This window comes from Pocillopora damicornis, chromosome 9 (genome assembly GCF_964200805.1).
Source record: "Pocillopora damicornis chromosome 9, jaPocDami1.2, whole genome shotgun sequence".
NCBI lineage: Eukaryota > Metazoa > Cnidaria > Anthozoa > Scleractinia > Pocilloporidae > Pocillopora > Pocillopora damicornis.
The window spans coordinates 8,157,172-8,175,610 of record NC_142678.1 but is presented as its reverse complement, the minus strand read 5'-3'; the positions used below and the strand labels follow the sequence as shown (position 1 = coordinate 8,175,610).

At 38.8% G+C, this 18,439-nt stretch overlaps 2 protein-coding genes and 1 long non-coding RNA gene across 5 annotated transcripts; 2 read left to right on the top strand and 1 right to left on the bottom strand.

The window, feature by feature from the left end:
* Nucleotides 1–1,343: 1,343 nt before the first annotated feature.
* LOC113669609 (uncharacterized) lies at nucleotides 1,344–8,022 on the top strand. The gene is made up of 5 exons (XM_027185679.2): nucleotides 1,344–1,578; nucleotides 5,163–5,441; nucleotides 5,997–6,344; nucleotides 6,494–6,832; nucleotides 7,604–8,022. Exons 1-4 carry the CDS (start codon nucleotides 1,497–1,499, stop codon nucleotides 6,820–6,822), a joined length of 1,038 nt encoding a protein of 345 aa, XP_027041480.2. The 5' UTR covers nucleotides 1,344–1,496; the 3' UTR covers nucleotides 6,823–6,832; nucleotides 7,604–8,022.
* Nucleotides 8,023–10,915: 2,893 nt separating this feature from the next.
* LOC149039939 (uncharacterized) lies at nucleotides 10,916–13,124 on the bottom strand. The gene is made up of 2 exons (XR_016179834.1): nucleotides 12,930–13,124; nucleotides 10,916–11,112 (listed from the first exon to the last, which is right to left on the bottom strand). It is a non-coding gene; the product is annotated as an uncharacterized LOC149039939 (long non-coding RNA).
* LOC113669607 (arginine kinase) lies at nucleotides 11,154–18,295 on the top strand. Of its 3 annotated transcripts, none has more exons than XM_027185675.2 (3): nucleotides 11,154–11,227; nucleotides 12,981–13,135; nucleotides 16,753–18,295. In XM_027185675.2, the coding sequence occupies exons 2-3, from the start codon at nucleotides 13,037–13,039 to the stop codon at nucleotides 17,902–17,904; spliced, it is 1,251 nt and encodes a 416-aa protein (XP_027041476.1). In that variant the 5' UTR covers nucleotides 11,154–11,227; nucleotides 12,981–13,036; the 3' UTR covers nucleotides 17,905–18,295. The 3 variants fall into 3 exon arrangements, with proteins under 3 accessions (XP_027041476.1, XP_089038864.1, XP_027041478.1); XM_089182738.1 differs by lacking the exon at nucleotides 11,154–11,227 and adding an exon at nucleotides 12,615–12,939 and having other exon boundaries at nucleotides 13,025–13,135; XM_027185677.2 differs by lacking the exons at nucleotides 11,154–11,227; nucleotides 12,981–13,135 and adding an exon at nucleotides 15,390–15,525.
* Nucleotides 18,296–18,439: the final 144 nt, after the last annotated feature.

The window sequence follows — 18,439 nt, the reverse complement described above, 5'->3', positions numbered from 1 at the left end:
TTAGTTTTGATTTTCTTTTAGGACGTGTTTGTCCATTTAGAATACGTATTTATTATTTTGCAGATCCAATAATAGTTAGTTAATCTGACCGCCGCTTTTGGAAGCTAACTCTTGGCAGAACGTCTGACGTGTCATGGGTGATCAAGAATTGATTCATTTTTATCATAAGCGCCTTTGAGGTAGCGAGGGAGGGGGGGGGGGGTTTATAGTTCATCAAGCTACGTGCCTACCAAAGATCATTTGCGTAGTTAATTGGCAGAAGCAAACCTCTCGTGGTCGATTTTTAATCCCGGATAAGAAGATAGAAGTTCAAACAGAATAATCCAACATTCTATTAATTATCATAATAAGTTCGTTAACCGCAATCCTGATCATTATTTGGCACGAGATTGAATATTCTGACGAAACGAGTTTAAGCTGCGCGCGCAATAGTTTCCAAGACACACTGTAACGCGGGGGTGGGGAGGGGGCTGTGCGGGAGTGCTAAATGTGCAGTCTGTCTTCATTTCCTTCGGCTTATATATTATTGAGTGTTTCTTTCCTTTAAAAAATATTGTTTCAGGGTTTAAATATATCTACAGGTACGTTTTGAAATCCAAACTGTATATTTGCTTTGGTTTGTTTGATTATAATTCACAAAAAACGATAAAATTCAAAAATTGAAATTTTGCTCACGGAAAATTAAGGAACGCAATTTAACACCTAACATGATCGCTAAAGTCTAACAAAACCGCCCTTTAGAATGTTTTTTTCCGCCTTTAGATTTTATTTCAAGTAATTAACCTCGATTGACGAACAATGGCGTGGGAAAAACCACTTTGAAATACACCTATAAAAACTAGATATAATGAGAGGAAATGTCCAGTCCCCCAATTACACTTCCTTTGCAGCACTCGTTCCAAGTGTTTCAGACAATTTACAAAAATACGCCCACAATTGTGAAGTCAAAAAAGGTTATGAAATCTTGTTCTTTTTTATGAGATTTATCGGAAGATCCGTTTCGAGAACATTGAGTTATTTTAGTTTCTAGAAAAGCTCATGGAGATTTTGAAGACATTGATTATCTTTTTCTGTCGAAAGATCTCTAACGCGAACGTTGGAAGAACAGTAAAACGGTTAAGGTTAACTCCTATGTATTTTATGGGGTTTAGTGACATCACGGCTGAGATGTCATTCATCGTCTTAGTCATCTAAAGAGGATCAAGATTTGTCCTTGTAATTTTTTTTCTTCTGTTTAATTAGATCAAGCAGATTAAATGACTGTTTCCGGGCGGAACTTTTAACAGGGCTGAAGTGTTAACAAGTAATTGCTTTAGACCTTCCAATACGTCGGCGAAATTCTTGAGGTACCAAGAGAGATTGAACAAATATCTCTTTTTCCCACAAATAAATAAGCGTGGGCGGTCAGCAAGCATGCACAAATTCTGGGCCGAAAGGTATAAAATCAAAACCATCGAATCGGTGCAGCAGTGAGTTGTCAACGTGGTGAAGGAAGGATGACAAATCTAGCGAAAAGCTCCGGTCTCTGCCTGATTGATGTTCTTTTGCTGAGTTTTCTGTCATCTTTGATGATTCAAGGTATGTTTAATGGTCACGACAGCTAACATTTAGATTCCGGATTCCGGATTCCTGATTCCTCTTGTAAACGTCTTTTTGTTTTGTTTCGTTTTTTGTTTATTTGTTTCTTTGCTTGACCGTTGCACATCGTTAAGACATTAAAATAATGAACGCAGGCATAATTTTTTATCTGTTCCCAGATAAAATATAAAAAAAGGTTCCCTCACCTTACATCACTTAATAAGAACTTGTAATCCAGACACGTGATGAAAGCCTTCGATGAGATCATGATATCTCAAAAATAAATTTTAATATTTCAAATACAAAAATAGTGTCATAAAAATGGGGCTTCTTTCCTTACTATATTTCATGACTGTTAGTTAATTTTTTCTCCCGGTTATACAGCTTACCTAAGCTTCATTCGGAAAAGAACATTTTTTTAAATTCATGTACCGGGCAAAGCCATGACTGAGTCACCCAGCATCATTAATGCACAGACGTGCCTTCGCTTCATCCAATTTGTTTAAAGATTTAATTTGATTTTAGAAAGATACAATGTCTGACTTTAAGTAAATAAGTTGAAGCTACAGAGGTCCTTGTAACAAGAAATTGAACATGAGAAACTTTGTACTTTGTATTATTCAGAACTGAAGATTACAGAAGAACTGTCGAAACATGTTTTTAAAAAGTGTCTTTCGTTTTCTTAAATTCGTTACATCTCTGCTACTATTCGGGCCTTTCAGCTTTTGAAAATGAACCACATGTTAATTTTGTCTCGTCTGCAGTTTTTTAGATGCAACAACGTTCTTCAGAAATAAAAGAACGAACAATTTTTTCGGACAGACTGTTAAGAGATTGTACAGAGCAGAAATTGCGATACATTTAGTTAAAATCGGTATGATAAACATTCCCGTTATATAAACTACCCTAGAAATGTTCACGCTCGTCGTATTACGGCTCAGCTTCTAAGCCATCTGTAAGATGCAATGCATAGGACCAAGATATCAACCGCTGACATACCTCATTGAAAGGAAGGTCACAAAAGCATTTTTGATTACCAGCGAAAATAACCAGACTTGCCATGAATGAACCCACTTAAGCCAAACGTTTTTGGTCTTTGAGTATCTTTAAAGAGAATGGAATAAACTGGTGGTGTTCCGATACCTCTACATGCTACCAAGATACTTAATGACATCCCATGCAGGATCGGTTTCACATGCATCCTGCCTTCGTTTAGGAATAGCAACGATAAAACGTTTTCTTTTATGAAACAGGTAACAAAAGTTCTCTCACCATGTTAGAAAAAAGGATAAGATAGTAAAAAAGAGTATATCATGACTGAGTTGTAGCAATGCTGAGGAACAAAGAAACGTGGGGTAAAAAATTGTTTGACAAGAAGTACGTGACTTGCTCTCCAGGGCTGTCCTTCGTCATCCAACGTCGGTGGAAGGAAAAATTAATACCTCTCTCTTTAATTTGTTGTCGCCTTTAAGTCTGAGGCAATTATACTCAGAGATATCTTTCAATTAACTGAAAAATACAACTTGAACTACGGGTATGATGAATCCTCTTTTCCAGTTCCAGCAAGCTTTACAAGAAATCGCCATTGTTTTACGATGATAACGGGAAAAGCATGGCGGGTATCCTTAAACGCCTGCCTGCTCTCTTTAAGACTAACAAAGAATTGCTCCGAGGAATTTGTCTCTATTTTCTGTGTTCCACATGTATGGCAATACCATATATAACAACGCCACTTTAATTCAGCCACGAATTACATAAAAATTAAACACAATACTATGTGTATGAATGAATGTGAACATTTTTTCGTTTTGCTAACACACTGCTTAAAGCAGATGAAACAGAAATACCGTGTATAATAACAGACATATTTAGAGACATGTGAAAGCGGGCAGATTCCAGGTGCAAGGAAGACAGAACTTAAAGCGAACCTGCAAGCAAGGTTTTCAGAAAGATCATCCATTAAAGACTAACATAAGCGTTGGATGTACTGGAGGTCCAAAAGCATTAGCCAGAGAACAAAGTTGCTTCTCTTCAAGAACCGGCAATAACTAAACATTTTCTTGTATGGCGCAGAATCCTGGAATATGACGAAGACCATATCAGCCACATATTACGACTTCAACACGGACAAAGTGTGTAATTCATTAAGAATTCCGGTTTTAATTAACACATGCGCAATGAGGCGCTAGAATTACCCAGGGACACTGGACACCACTAAGTATCCTAGCGACCGATTGCAGATTCATCAAAACAAATTGACTGGCTTAATCGATCGCAAACCTGTTTTGATCGCATGAGCTAAACGTAAGGTTGACTAAAAACGTGATGGCACTTCCACAAACTGTGGGCTTCAAAGCTGAAGCAGTCGATGAAGAAGGAGTTTGGTGTACGTGCACTGTTGAAGAAGTAGACGATGATTACGTGATCGTTTCCTTTGACGGCTGGAATGAGTGGAATCGCCGCGTTTGTGATCCACGAGAGATCAGGGATCGAACATTGCCTGATCGGAAAAGAAAGCGAAGAAACCCCTCCCTTCAGTGAACAATGTCTTCGCTTTAAGGAGACCGAATTTTACTTCTAAATATCAAGCGACTTCTTGCTGAGCAAGAAGTCTCCTAGATCAGATGCCTGAGCAGAAGAATCTCCGAAGATGAGTTGCGCAGAAGAACGGGTACAAATCCAATCACCCAGCAAGTTCAGAGAAGAAGATAGAGTTCGATCGGCACCGTGATCCGAATGCTACCATCAGTTCTGCTCAGAGTCGCCCTCCGACGACCGACGAACGAAAGGCAGTCCCAAGGAAACATGGAGAGAGCCGTAGAAAGGGAAATGAGCGACAGAGGCAGGACATGGGGATAGCTTGACCGTCTGGCAACCGACAGAATTCGATGGTGTTCTCAGGCTTTGGCTTAATGCGTAAAGACGTTCGCAGAACACTGACTTCTAACTAATACAATACATAATAGAACACGTACCATCATGGCAGTCGGGACGTGTCTTTATGCCTTCTCCATTTCCATAACGTTTTTCGCTCCCTTCGTTTTTCTCTGTTGAGCGCACCGAATAGTGCAAGGAAGAAAGTTATTCCCAGATAGTTAGAACATTTCTTCATGAATTCGAGTTAAATTTGAACAAATTCCACCTTGATTTTCCATCTACATCGGCGTGATCCAGCCGCCATTTTGTTCCCTTACCTGACTTACCTACTCTACGATTCACACAGCCTCCCTTAACCTAGTGGAAGTCAATTTTGTGTGTAGTGGTGATATTCATCCTCAGCCGGGAAAGAAAAAAAAGTCGGAATTGTACTGTGCCCCTCTATTCATTTCATTACTGCGTTTAAAAATATACCATCTTTCTCATGTTCTACTTACTAACACGAGAATTGCGACATTGCTGATCGTATGAATATTCAGGATGCATGATAAATAGTTGCCAAAGAGTTTTTGTGGCTCAGTGGAAGCGCATCGGGTAAATCGTGCATCGGAGCGCGGATTACGAAGGTCTAGGCATTAAGACTTGGCAGTTTATCTTTGCCTAACGCCATTATTTTCTCTTCCAAATTCTTGTTTCCGAAAATACAGATGCGTCATCCGCACCAAGCACAAAGTGCGAAATAAAGTCTTCCTGCCCCCTGTCAGCGGGCTGCCAATTCACCAATCAGATGATAGTAGACCCAGGCTCCACTATTCCAACCAACTGCTCCATCTTCGCAGGAGGAAAGGCCAAAGTCGTGACCTGGAACCAAGCAAAACAGCGAGTTGGTACAAGTAATGGCGGCGTATCAGATCTGGTTTTGAAAAAAGTGAGTTCGTCGGCGAGTGGAAGTTATTCATGTGAATGCACCTCTGTCAATTTTACACGTAAGTACACCTCTCTATTAACGTCTGTTTTTCAACCTTTAAAGAAACACTGACACATTGCGTCAAATGAATTTCCTTGTTACTTTAATATTCGGCATAGGAGTCGAGGTGGCTTAAGGATTTTTGTGCTTGACGTTGGATCGAAAGTCTGGATTGGAGACTTGGGCCCAGTTGTATAAAAGGGAAGATAACGCTATCCAACGGATAATTCGTTATCCAGCGGATAAGTGATAGCAAACGTACAGCGTTATCCACCGGAGAGAGATTCATTTAGTGGATAGTGTTATCCGACCTTTAAACAAACGAGTCCAGGCCAAGTCATTGTGCTGAGTTCTTGGGCAAAAAACTGGAATATTACAGTGCCTCCCTTGTAACAGGTGTTTAAATGAGTATTAGTGAACTGTCATTCAGGAGGAGTAGTAATACTCCTAGTCGCTTAAAGAAATGAATAAGATCCGGCTGGATGGGTCACTTGCCTCGTGTACAGGCTTTTCCTAACTTAACTTTCATCAAGAGATAACTACTCAATAACTTTATACATCTTATTTTATCCAGGCGATCTTCAAGTCATTATGGGTAGTAGTACTCCGAATATCATTAAAAAACACAAAACGATTGACTTGAAATGCTACTTCTCTGGATGGCCCCTTCCTTCCACCGTAGAATGGTACAAAGAGCAATGGCTGGTCAGTAACGTGACTTATAAACTGATCACAAATGGAACCAAAGGAATGTACCAGGAGCAAAAACAAACGCGGTGGAATGGTATAGAAACGCTTCGTAGCATTCTCCATCTACCATCAGGAACCGAAGACCAAGAAGGATTCTACACCTGTAAGGCAAAGAGTAATATTGCAGGCTGGTCTAGTAGTGCATCATATACCATACAGATGATCTACGAATGTAAGTAATTTTCCGACTGCGATAAGAATAGCCTCTCTTCTTTTAAAGCTGCTCAATAGACACTGAAAGTTCCCTTTAAAATTTTCCCTGAAACCCAGCCAAAATTATTTTCGTATATGACTAACCAAGAAGTATTTATTTTTATTTAGGTCCATTGCCACAATCCCCAACTGTTTCTTCCTCACAAATCTCGGCAAGCAAATTCTCGAATATCAGCCTAACATGTTTAGTTGATACCGATGAGAGTGGCTGCCCAGAGGAGCTTTACTGGTTTAAAAACAACAACCAAACATCCTTGGCGAGCGGCGGAAAGTACAACATAGCATTGAAAAACACTCACACCAAATGCCAACAGGAATTCATTCTGACAATTTTTAACGCAACCAAGAATGATGATGAAGGAAGGTACAGTTGCCACTGGATGTGCGAGTATGAAGACACGAAGAAAGCTTTCATTGACCTCAAAGTATCTGCTTGATTGGCAACAGGTGAGAATGTTTTTAAACGGAATCATTCTTCCCTACACTGAATCACTTTATGGCATTGTGATAGAAATGCAATAATGCGGTCGCTTAGACGTTTCAACTAAACGTTATTTCCCGGTAAAATAAGTTAATGCAGAGGAGATGCTGAAATTTTTAAGTTAGATTAACAACGTGAATAATGAACAACGTGAACAGAAACAAACCGTTGGTCAATTCGGTCTGGCTAATTCTTTAGCTTGACAGTGGATCTCCACTCTGATAAAACAGTGTCGTTTTTTGTTATCATTCCTGGTAGTGGAACAGTGCCTCGAGCGTTTTAAGGATTCTTGCCATAAATGATCGCAGTATAGATTGCGAACCACTCCATTGATGTTGATGACACGGAAATGAAAGCCAACAAAACTATCGAGTACACGTGGAAAAAGGCATTTTAATTCAGAGCCACCCTCTAATTCTAAACCTAAATCATAAATAAATCAACGCTTCTTTTTATCGCAAATAGGGACACATGTCACGATTACAACTCTTTGGTTATTTGCTTTTCAGCGATGTTTTGATGTGAATATTCTAGTAAGTTTTCTGCTTTGAGGTCTATATCTTAGTAAGTTTAAAGATTAACATCCAAATCAAACTTATGAAAAATAATTTACCCAAGTAACATAAATGAATGCTCCCTTAATGTTGAAGGGAATTTTAGAGGAGCAGAGAAAATAAAAATATTGTCTTAGGTCATAGCGCTCAGCTTTTAATCCTTGATTTTCCTATTGCTTGCAGGAACCAAGTTCTGGATATTTGTCACGTCCAAGTCCACGCATTTCTTTACAAAGGGACTTATAGCAACTGCAGCCTCAAAATTGAAAACATTACATCAAGTTTAGAGTAGTTCAGTTATATTGCCGTGATTTTTTATGAGGATAACTTCCCTATCAATATAAGATGTATGATTAGGCAATTTGATGTTGCTTGTTTGAAGCTATCTGAGTTTCCACTTTCCATTATAGCATTTCAGTGTTTGAGCGATGTCATACCGTTGCTTAGAGTTAAGTGTATGAACACGGCTTTGAAACAAAATGAAAAAATTTGCAGACAGCATTTCAAAATACCTGTAAAACTGAGTCTTCGAAAGCGATAAAGATGCTAAAAATGAAATATTACCAATACTTTACAATAAAGCACTTGCTTGATTCACCTTTTACGATGACCCTTGTCGACTCTACACTGTTCATTTATTCCGCATCTATTTTACGGACACAATGAATAGCTCAGTAAACACCGAAAAAAAACAGCAGAAACATAACTAATTCATATTATTGAATTTTCAACTTAGCGGAAATTGCATTTTTATTAATCGGATTGCTTCCCTACGCTGCGGTTATCAGCTCACGTACCAGGTCACCAAAAATAGCAAATTATTCACTCAAGTGTTGCGACTGAAGCTGACTTTACTTTTGGCCGCGAGCAAACACTTCTCCCGTGCACTGGAAATAAAGTAAAACAAACTTTAGTCAATGTTATCTTGATAACAGAAGTAGAAGCCACATGAAAAAAAAAAAAAAAAAGCCACATGAAATTGTTTTGGGAAGAGCTTTGGAACGAATCAAGAAGTTAATGTTGGAAGCAAGTGGCAAGAACTTGACCACAGACCTGGATATCGTTTCTCGGCTGCAAGAGTCGTTTCGTGAAATAGTAAAGGCACATCCCGATGAAGGAAATAACTTTACTGAGAATCTGTTGCACCATTTGATGATCGAAACTAGCTTCTTTCTTTAATGGCGAGGCTAAGAAAATTAAGCAGTCAGAAGTTCCCATCTTCGTCATCCTTTTGTTTACTACTTACTGTGGTTGTTTAACAGAAATAGAAAAAAAAAAAAAAAGGCTCAGGTGTCGTTGGCCTATGTGCGTTCTTGGCTCCTCGTGAAAAGAAGTGTAAATTTAATTTCATTGGCAAATCCATGCCATCAATTAAATTTTCCTTCCATTAAGTAATGCGTCTAACTAACTACTTACAGATCGAAGAAGCCCACACAAAAAGTTTCGTGGTGTAGGAGAGTTATGTGCTGTTGTTGGAGATTGGGAACAGAGACCTTACCATATGACAACGGTAACGGGGCCGTCGTTTGCTGTCGGCGTTTCCTCCAAAATTTTACATTACATTATTGATGAGGTCGAGGTAGAGGTAACCCTTACCGAGACCTTAATTATTCTGGATATTACAGAAACTAAATCTAAAAATTGTTTTATCATACATTAAAGGAAAAAATGGTTACGACCGTAAGTAGAACTGATAATTTATTTCTAAACTTGTAAAATTATACTAGTCAGCAGCACATAATCCGATTTACAAAAAAGTCTAAGCGTGAGAAAAATTGAATAAAAGCTGGTTGAGGAGGTAAATAGCAATAAATAAGTTTAACTGAAGAAAACATTACAATTGTAGAGAGCGAAATTCAAATAATTTTTCAATGTCTTGCTCGTTCAAAGAAGCAAATGGTCATGTATTTGCTTCCTCACTGACGGCAAGCATCACCCTTAGAAATCATGCACCGCAGTCCTACGTGACACGATTAGCCGTGGCCTTGAGTGACCTTGATATGATGATTATCTTATCTGCAGCTAGATGACGTCCCAGGCTCTAATTTAGAAAATTTCCTCTTGGCTTTCGGCCAATCAGAAAAGAGATAATGAGTTAATTATATAATAATCCAGCTAACCAGCGCCTGCGTGACAAGAATCCTGTCACGCGGTAATATCATTGAGGAGTTACTACATCACGGGCGACGAGCAGGGGATGAAGAAATGACCGAAATACGAGTGGTCAGCGGGGAAACCAACTTAATACTTCCTATAGAGATATATCAGTTGTAGTTGCAGAAAACGATAGTGTTGTAAAGCCGAAATGTTAACAGTATACTTCGCTAAATAAGATGTGAAGCAATTTTTCAAAAGTGTTGATGGCACATATATCTTTCACTGCTGTAATAAACAATAGAGGCATCAGAAAAGGCATCGGTGGCATCCGGAAAGGCATCAAGAAGAATTATATTTACGTTTTGTAACTTGCAAAAAACAATCGTATTGTAAAAAAGCCAAAATGTTACCAGGTTAATCACAGTCGGTTTGCTTTTCACTTGAATTTTGCAATCTCGACTTCCGATTCCGGAAAAATGAAAAGCTAAGCAACTCTAAAAAAATTTCGTTGTAGGTTTTTATATTTTTAGAGTCATTAATAAGTTTGTTTCCACAGCCTTTAGGTAAGAAATTTTAAATTTCCATCAGCTGTAGTTCTTTTAGTTTTTATTATAAATATTCAATCGCCTCATTTCACGTGAAAAAAGGCATGTAGGAAAACACTGACCTTCGAGAAACAGCCAAGTTAAGGCTGATCAGTGTTTACCATGCTTAATATTTATAATCAGGGCCACTCGTTCAGGAGACCTTTTTTCAGAAGATCCAGGCGTTAAAATAATTCTGTTTTCCGTTCGAAGTGTTTTTTTTCCTATTTTATTTAACAAATGAACTCGGTATGAAAACTTGATTTTTGAAGCGAACGGTAGGTGAAATGTTGTGTTGGTGTCTCTGTTCCCCCCCCCCCCCCCCCCCACGTCTCTGCGAAAGGTACATCCAGACAACCTGCATGGAAAAACTGACCACAGCTATCGCACCAAATTTTTTAAAAAAATCTTTAAAAACCAAACTGGTGAGCAGCACTCTACGGACGATAGTTGTAAAATTTCTTTATTCTCCGATGAGTATCTTTTAACTGTCGTAGACTTCACAATTTAACACTAAACACATGTATTTGTAAGCCATAGTTAGTGGCTAAACGGAAGCCAATGACTATAAAGGCTTGGCCGGACCTACGAATAGGAACAGGTGAAGTTGCGGAAAATTTGAAAATTTTTTGGGGCAAGGTGGGAGAATTCATTTGGGGACCACGGTTTTGGTTTTCTTTTTTCTTCTCGCAGCAAGTTACAAAACGTAAATATAATTCTTCTTGGTGCCTTTCCGGATGCCACTGATGCCTTTTCCGATGCCTCTACTGTTTATTACAGTAGTAAAAGATATAATATTATTTGCCATCAACACTTTTGAAAAAATTGCTTAACATTTTATTTAGCGAAGTATACTGTTGATATTTAGGCTTTACAACACTATTGTTTTCCGCAACTATAATTGATATGTCTCTATATGACGTATTAAATTTGTTTCCCCGCTGACCACTCGTATTTCGGTCTTTTCTTTATCCCTCTCGTCGCCGGCAAGCGATTAGCGGAGCGTGACCTCTGGGGACGAGATTATAAAACAATCAAACACCATGGATACCATTTGTATGGCGAGTAATCGAGACGAACACGTCTCCAGGTTGAGTCAAAAATTCAAAGGAAAAGCTGCGTGAATGTAAGTAATACTACTCTGTGTACGGCTCAATGCCACCTTTTCCTTACTAGCGCGCTTAACAGTAGATGTAGGTAATCAAAGGTTAAGTTTCTTAAGAAATTGTACTGCAGCGTCGGTGGTGTAGTATAACAAGATGATTTGTTTGTGTCAACTGAGTTAAGAATGTGAATTTGCCACCGTAAAGAGTTTCAAAGCTTTCAGAGCGTTAGTCCTTCGCCAGAGCGATCCACTCTAAGGGCTAACGCTCGAAACGTCAACTGTGTAACTCTTTACGGTTGCCAATTTATTTACATTATCAACTTTGTTGATAAAACCAAATTATCTTGTTAAGGTAAACAGATGATTTCGAATGCAATTTGGGATAAAATCAGCACAATTAAATTCTTTAAGAGCGACCCAAATTGCACAAGCCCTCTGTGTGAGTGTAACTTTTTGTTCTAAAAAATTTAGTAGTGCTGATTTATTCCAAACAACACGAGAAAAATTGATGTGATTACTTTTAAATAACATACATGCAAAAATCTGTCTCTGTTTTCCTCTTATCCGTGTTTATGGTTCATTGGTGCTGCCGAGTAGAGTTGTTGCCGAAATCGAAGTCGAATTCCCGCAAGAATTCGCTTCGAGCTTTTAACTTTCTGTCGCGAATAATTGTGTGTTTGCACTCTTTCGCGGTAAGAATTCGTTTGATAGCAGTAACCAGTTCACGAAGACTGTCACGCTCGTAATTAATCTCCATCTTTCAGGTCAGGGTCGGCCAGGGGGGGTAGTGGAATACCAATATACCCGAAAAAAAATCGACAAAATACCCCAAAATACCCCAAATTCCTCCAAATATACCCAAAAATAATCGAAGCTTTGAATACTTTATACCTGAAATTCAAAGAAAGTGATATACTGAATACCCATATTTAAGCTGCAATATACCGTATACCCGATTTAAAACGCCCCTGAATACCAAATACACAAAAACCCTGGCCGACCCTGTCAGGTGTACGGACTGTTGCGTAAACGCCGAGAGGATTTTGTTCAGCGCGCTTCATACGTCTTAATACTTTCGACATAGTCGTTTTTGGAAACCAAAAACTTCGCGACTGTTAGCTGATGCTTCGTGCTTAGCTGGGTGTTTTTTTTTTTTTATTAAAACGTTGTTACTTTCTCCTAACCTGTCCTTCGCAACTCTTCTGTCAATCAATTTAATTTCAGGTTTCTGCACTCAATTTCAACTTTTAGCGCTGTTTGTGAGTAATTGCCGTGTTCTCATCAAATGAGAAAGCTGAAATTTTTGCGTACACATGATCTAACAATTACTCACCGAAGGCGAAGTGAATATTATTGAATAATCCCCGAGACGAATAATCCCCCCGGGATTTTAGAGCCTGGGGTGAACAATTGTCTTTGTATAATTGCTCAGGTGCTTTCGAATTCTGATGTAAATTCTGTACATGTAAAAAGCATTGCGCATATTTTGTTACAATTCTGATGATTACTCGTATCAAGATACTGCAAGCAGTTTTAACAGGTTTTATATAATTTAGTCAGCAGAAGCTTCACGTCTTTAATTGAAAAGTGGTCCGCCAAACTCAGTAGCATCTTTTGTGCTCTCCGAAATTGAATTTACTGTCATAGCGTTTATCGCCTCCTCGGATACGTTGACAAAACGCAAGGCAGCCATTTGTAAATTTAGCGCTACTGTTATATTTACCGTACACGAGGTGATTTTCATTGTAAGACTTTGAGTTTTCTTCCCCCGCAGCTGTGAAAGCGCTCGGAGTATTGATTCCACTTCATCTCCTCTAGAGGCCTAATCATATGGGCTCCTGTCGTTCAAAAATGGCTACGGATCAACAGGCTTCAGGTCCAAACACAGAGGAACAGAATGCGAACACGGCTCCAGGACCTCAAAAGAAGGTACAGAAAAAATAAAATTAGTAGAACAGCTATGCCGGTACACTCGATGGAATAGATTTAATGGTAAAAGATGATTGCTTCAGTCAATTATACAAGAGTAACCTAATTACTGACTCAAAAGTTCTTCTTCGAGGCTGGGTTGTTCGAATCCAACGCAAGAGAGGATTTTCTTTTGCCCAGGGTTTGTGTTTACTTGATTTGTAGAAATATTCACGAATTATTCAAAGAGAAAACAGTAATGAAGAAGCCCTCGATTTTATCTCTGCACTTGTGTCTTGCTGATGTCGAACCTATGGCGGCTTCGTTTTCATTACGCGTTACAAAATTTTTCTAAGCAGTTGTTGTGTTTGTCAGAACGAGCCAGTTGTTAAAGATTCTTGCTAATAAATTTGCTGTTTACTGTAGCGGTGTGGAAATGTGATCGATGAACTTAAGATTGAGGTCCGTAGATTAGGTTGCAGAGCGACTTAATCTCTTATCTGTTGAGGAAAAGGGAGATTTTTTTTAATAGCTCAGTGCTTTAGGTGGTAGATTCTATCTTACGATTGGTGTCAACAGCGGAATTGATCTTTCCCGCGAAACTAGGCGAGCGGAATCATTTCGTTGAGTTCCTGAGTAATTTCTTAGTCAGTTATGATTCGGTAATGTTGCCTTTCCTTCTTCATGTAAGGTTATCAACAGGTCATATATTTTTTTAGTTGCTTTCGGTCCAATTCTCCTGTTCCGGTCATTTTGCCAAGAATAAATTGATATTACGTTGATTACGCCAATGGAATGTTTTAGTGTTTCTTATGGTGTGTATAGTTGTGTATAACCTCCACGTTAAAAATACCAACTCGACATATCGGTGAGAGTGATATGTTTAGATACCGTTTCCACCTCCATTGGCTATGAAATCAGCTTTAAAAATACCTTGACATTTCTTTAGCATTATATGGTGCAAAGATCACAGTTGCAATTCAACGCTTTAACCGCGGGACCAATAATATTCGTGAACTGTTTAGGCAACCAGTCCTCCTTGAAAAAGATACTCCTACGTATACTGAAACAGTAATAATCGCCGCACTTTGTAATAAAATTGTCAGACTTGGGAGATCACCAGTACTGTCACTATTGCAACAGCTTTTTTTAGTACAAAGTGCGATGGTCTGCTATAACAAAGTGCGACAGCTTTTGCTATTACAAAGTACGACAGTAAATGTTAATCAATGTTCATACAACAAGGTCGAAAGCGGGTAAGGAAAACGATGCTTTGAGCGAGCCGGATTGGCGGAAAACCAACACCTTTCGAATTCGAGAAATTAACATGCCATTTCGCGTAGTTGAGATTTTCAGACCATGAAAATTGAATTATTCAGTGCGTCATTCATAAGTATTACCGGGTTCTTACTGCACACTTTAAGTTGATCGTTTGTCTCACATGTCAACACATTTATAGGATGATCCGTCCGTGATCGATGCCTACGATGGTAATATTTATTTCGAGACAACTGACGATTTCTATATGGTGTAGTTCTTTCTTAGTATAAGAGGGTCAATTTAGTAGATTTAGCTAGTTAAACATATTGAAGTTTTGCAGTGACATTGGCTAAGATGTGTATCGAAGTTCGTCTAAGTTACAATCTACTGACAAGGCCCCGTGAAAACTGAAGCAACCGACCCAAACATCGTTAGTAAACTATAACTGAGAAATAAACTGAAAAAAAAAACCTTTTGCCAAAACCAATAAATAGAACATACATGATAATAACTTCGTTATCCTTATTTAATCGTTTTTGGTTTCGTTTTATTTATTATAGATAAAATTTAAATATTTTCGTTACGGTAATTACTAGATTTCTCGTTATCTTTTCGGACACATGCACCAAGGCTTTTCATGTCTGTTTCCTCTCCATTAGTCCTGAACTCTTTCACAATTCCTGCCGATGATTTTTTTGTAAGCTTCTGCAAGTGTCTACTTTCACATTAGGCGAAAGTCCTCGGCAAGCATCAGTCAAAGGACCTGTTGAATTGACAGAGATGTTATTTTTGTTACGTGCGTGACGTCAAGTCACGTTATGGCAACGTCTGTTTTCCTCAAAAAGTGTATCTTTCTCTTACTATTCCTGTGGCTGACTGTTCACAAATGTTTTTCTCAATTGAATAATCAATAGACATTTTGGCCAAAACACCGGTGTTTGTGAGTGCCTCTGTGGTGGACATTTAATTAAAACTGGGCACATTTAATAAGCTTACCACCATATTTGGTGTTAAAGATTGGACAGATTTTAAAATATATTCCATATAATTACTATCGCATCAATTTCCTTCATCTAGTCAGACATCGCGAGGCATTCAGAGATCTGTTGCGAAATATCTGCCCAACAATGGCTTCAAATCCACAAAATAAGGTAGCAAAGTAACACTAACTTAAGTTTTGACATTTGTCTCACAAAAGAAAGCTACAAGTCGATTTTTCGGGATCGGTTTGCCGCCTAAGTAACAGCTCAAGTCCTAATTTCCTCATCTAGTCGAATAGGGAAGTTTTTCACAAATCTAAAGCAATGGATTGTACCTGTTTCATATTTGGTCATTTTGCAATTGTTTTTGAAAAGTTAATATACGTTTATTTTATTCGAAATTTTAGTAGAACTCACTAACTTTTGATTACAAATAGCGAGGGAGTTAATTTGTTTTGTTTTGTTTTGTTTTGAACTGAATGCAAATCTACGTTGTCACGACATTATTCAGGGAATGCCATGAAAAGCGTTCGATGCGGAATTGCTGGGTAGTTTACATGGCCAAGTAATTATCTCTTCCTGCCCAAGGAATCCATTTATATAGCCTTGTGCCTTTCATGCCTCGCTATAGACCTCGGTGTCTCTTCGATTCAGTGAATAAAAATATGATTATGGCCTGACGTGGTCGATCAATTTTGCATGGGTGCCTCCAGATTGAAAAATCTAGAAAATTTTTTAGCGATTTATTTTGCTAGTTCCCATCTTTTGAGGTCCTCATGAGTGGTAATCGGTACAACAAAATGTATTAGTTATTTTGGTAAACAGAGACGCTCAGTTTCATTTCTTATCATCTTTGTGATCACTAGAATCAGACTGTTTGAAGGTTCAATGATCCGTAACATATGGGGATCGTGCGTATTTAAGTGTTTAAAAACTGTCTGCCTTAGCGATCGGAGTCATTGAATCAGAGCAGCAGGAGATGCCTCATCGAAAATATCTCAGCCCATTTTTTTTCGTAAATCACAGTCCACAATTATAACAGCAAAGAGTCCACATTTTTGCAGAATGCAACTTTCGTAGTGAAAATCACAAATATGGGAATTTGTGTATTTTGCTATTTAAATCTCCCTGATGGGTAACTACGCTACTCCACAATTCAAGCATAAACATAATTTTATGGAATCCAGGAATACATTCGGCTTAAATATGTATCCCATGTCAACGTATGATTAAAAACGTCCTAAACAAGAAAAAAATGCAATCAAATCACTTTGAAATTATCTCCTGCTTCCCGTTGGGTGCATCCGTTCCTTAAAAATTGCAGAGCGAAATGTCTTAATGCATGTTACATTAGCAATTAATTATAAAAATTCTTAAAAGATACAATATGTTTTACAGGATGGCAGTCAAACTATCGTCCAAGATAAGACCATGAAACTGGGAGACGACATTAACCTGGCTGAACAAAATGATGTCAAGCTTGATCCAAATCTCGAAAAAAACGAATATCCTGATTTATCTGGAGCGCACTCACTGATGGCTAAATACCTCACGAGGGAGATTTTCGAGAAGCTGAAGGACAAAAAGACTTCCACTGGTTTTACCATCGCTCGAGCTGTGAACACCGGAGTGTTAAACAAGGAGAAGTCATTGACTGGTTGCCATGCCGGAGATGTTGATTCTTACACCATATTTGGAGAGTTCTTCGATCCCCTCATTGAGGAGTATCACCGCGGGTTCAAGCCTTCCGACAATCACGTGACTGATATGGACCACACTCATCTGAAAGGCAACATCACCGACCCATCCAAGATCATATCCACAAGAATCAGGGTGGCAAGAAATATTTCTGGCTTCAATCTGGCTCCTGGACAGAATTCCAAAGAGGAAAAGCTGCAAATAGAAGCTTTGATGCTGCAAGTGTTTGCCGAGCTGAAAGATGATTTGGCCGGGCATTATTACTCACTGGTCAAAATTAGCGAGGAGGAGAGACAGGAACTTGTCAGGGAGCACTTGTTATTCAAGGGCAATGACAAGATGCAAGCTGACAGCGGATACCATCGATGGTGGCCACATGGACGTGGAATCTACCTGAATCATAAGAAGACCTTCGCTGTGTGGCTGAATGAGGGGGACCATATCCGTGTCATTTCCATTCAGCAAGGTGGTGACGTGTCCTCTGTATTTACAACACTAGTCAAAGGGGTAAATACAATCGAGAATCTCCTCATGAAGTTAGACAACAGGAGCTTTCAAACAACAGATCACCTTGGCATGATCACATGCTGCCCAACAAATCTCGGAACTGGTCTGAGAGGCGGAGTGTTAATTCAACTACAGAAAGTTGTGGAGAAGATGGGTGAAGAGGGCCTGAAGAAATGGTCTCATGAAAACCATCTTCAGGTAAGAGGTCTGTACGGAGAGCACTCCGACACCACAAGTGCTATCTATGACATCTCCAACAAGTACAGGCTTGGCTACTCAGAGGTCCAGCTCGTTCAGTTTGTGATTGATGGTGTCAACCAGCTGATAGAAATGGAATATCATTAAGCTGTGAACTTGTCCTCCTTTCAACTACTTTGATTAAGTTTATTAAGAGTGTGGTGCTAGCAAAATGAACCAGAACTGTTAGGAGAGATTTGTTTCACTAGAGTGTTAGAAAACCATTTGTTGTTTTCCTAAGAATTATAAGGCTGACAAGAACGGAGTTTTGGATCAATTCATAATTTTGTCATTGCAAGGTTCCATGATGTTTCTGAGATATTTGTAGGCCCTTGGGCTTTCCAACAATTGTCCTGATTTTCATTCTCGTGCCTTGGTAATTGTGTGGTATTATGTCAGGCCAACGTGTGTATACTGTGTGTTACGTTACTTATGTCAGTCATTCGATGTAGGGTAAACAATCGCGTGTTACTAAAATAAATGCGTAATCTTGCAATTTTCACTGCACGACCATTTAGTCCGCCACTCGTGAACACGTAGAAGAAATTAAAATATGAAATAGCCGCCAACAACTTCAAAATTTAACGGTTCATCGGTAAAATCGAGAGAGACCTTGGACCTTTCGGTTTTTCCGTGTAAATTT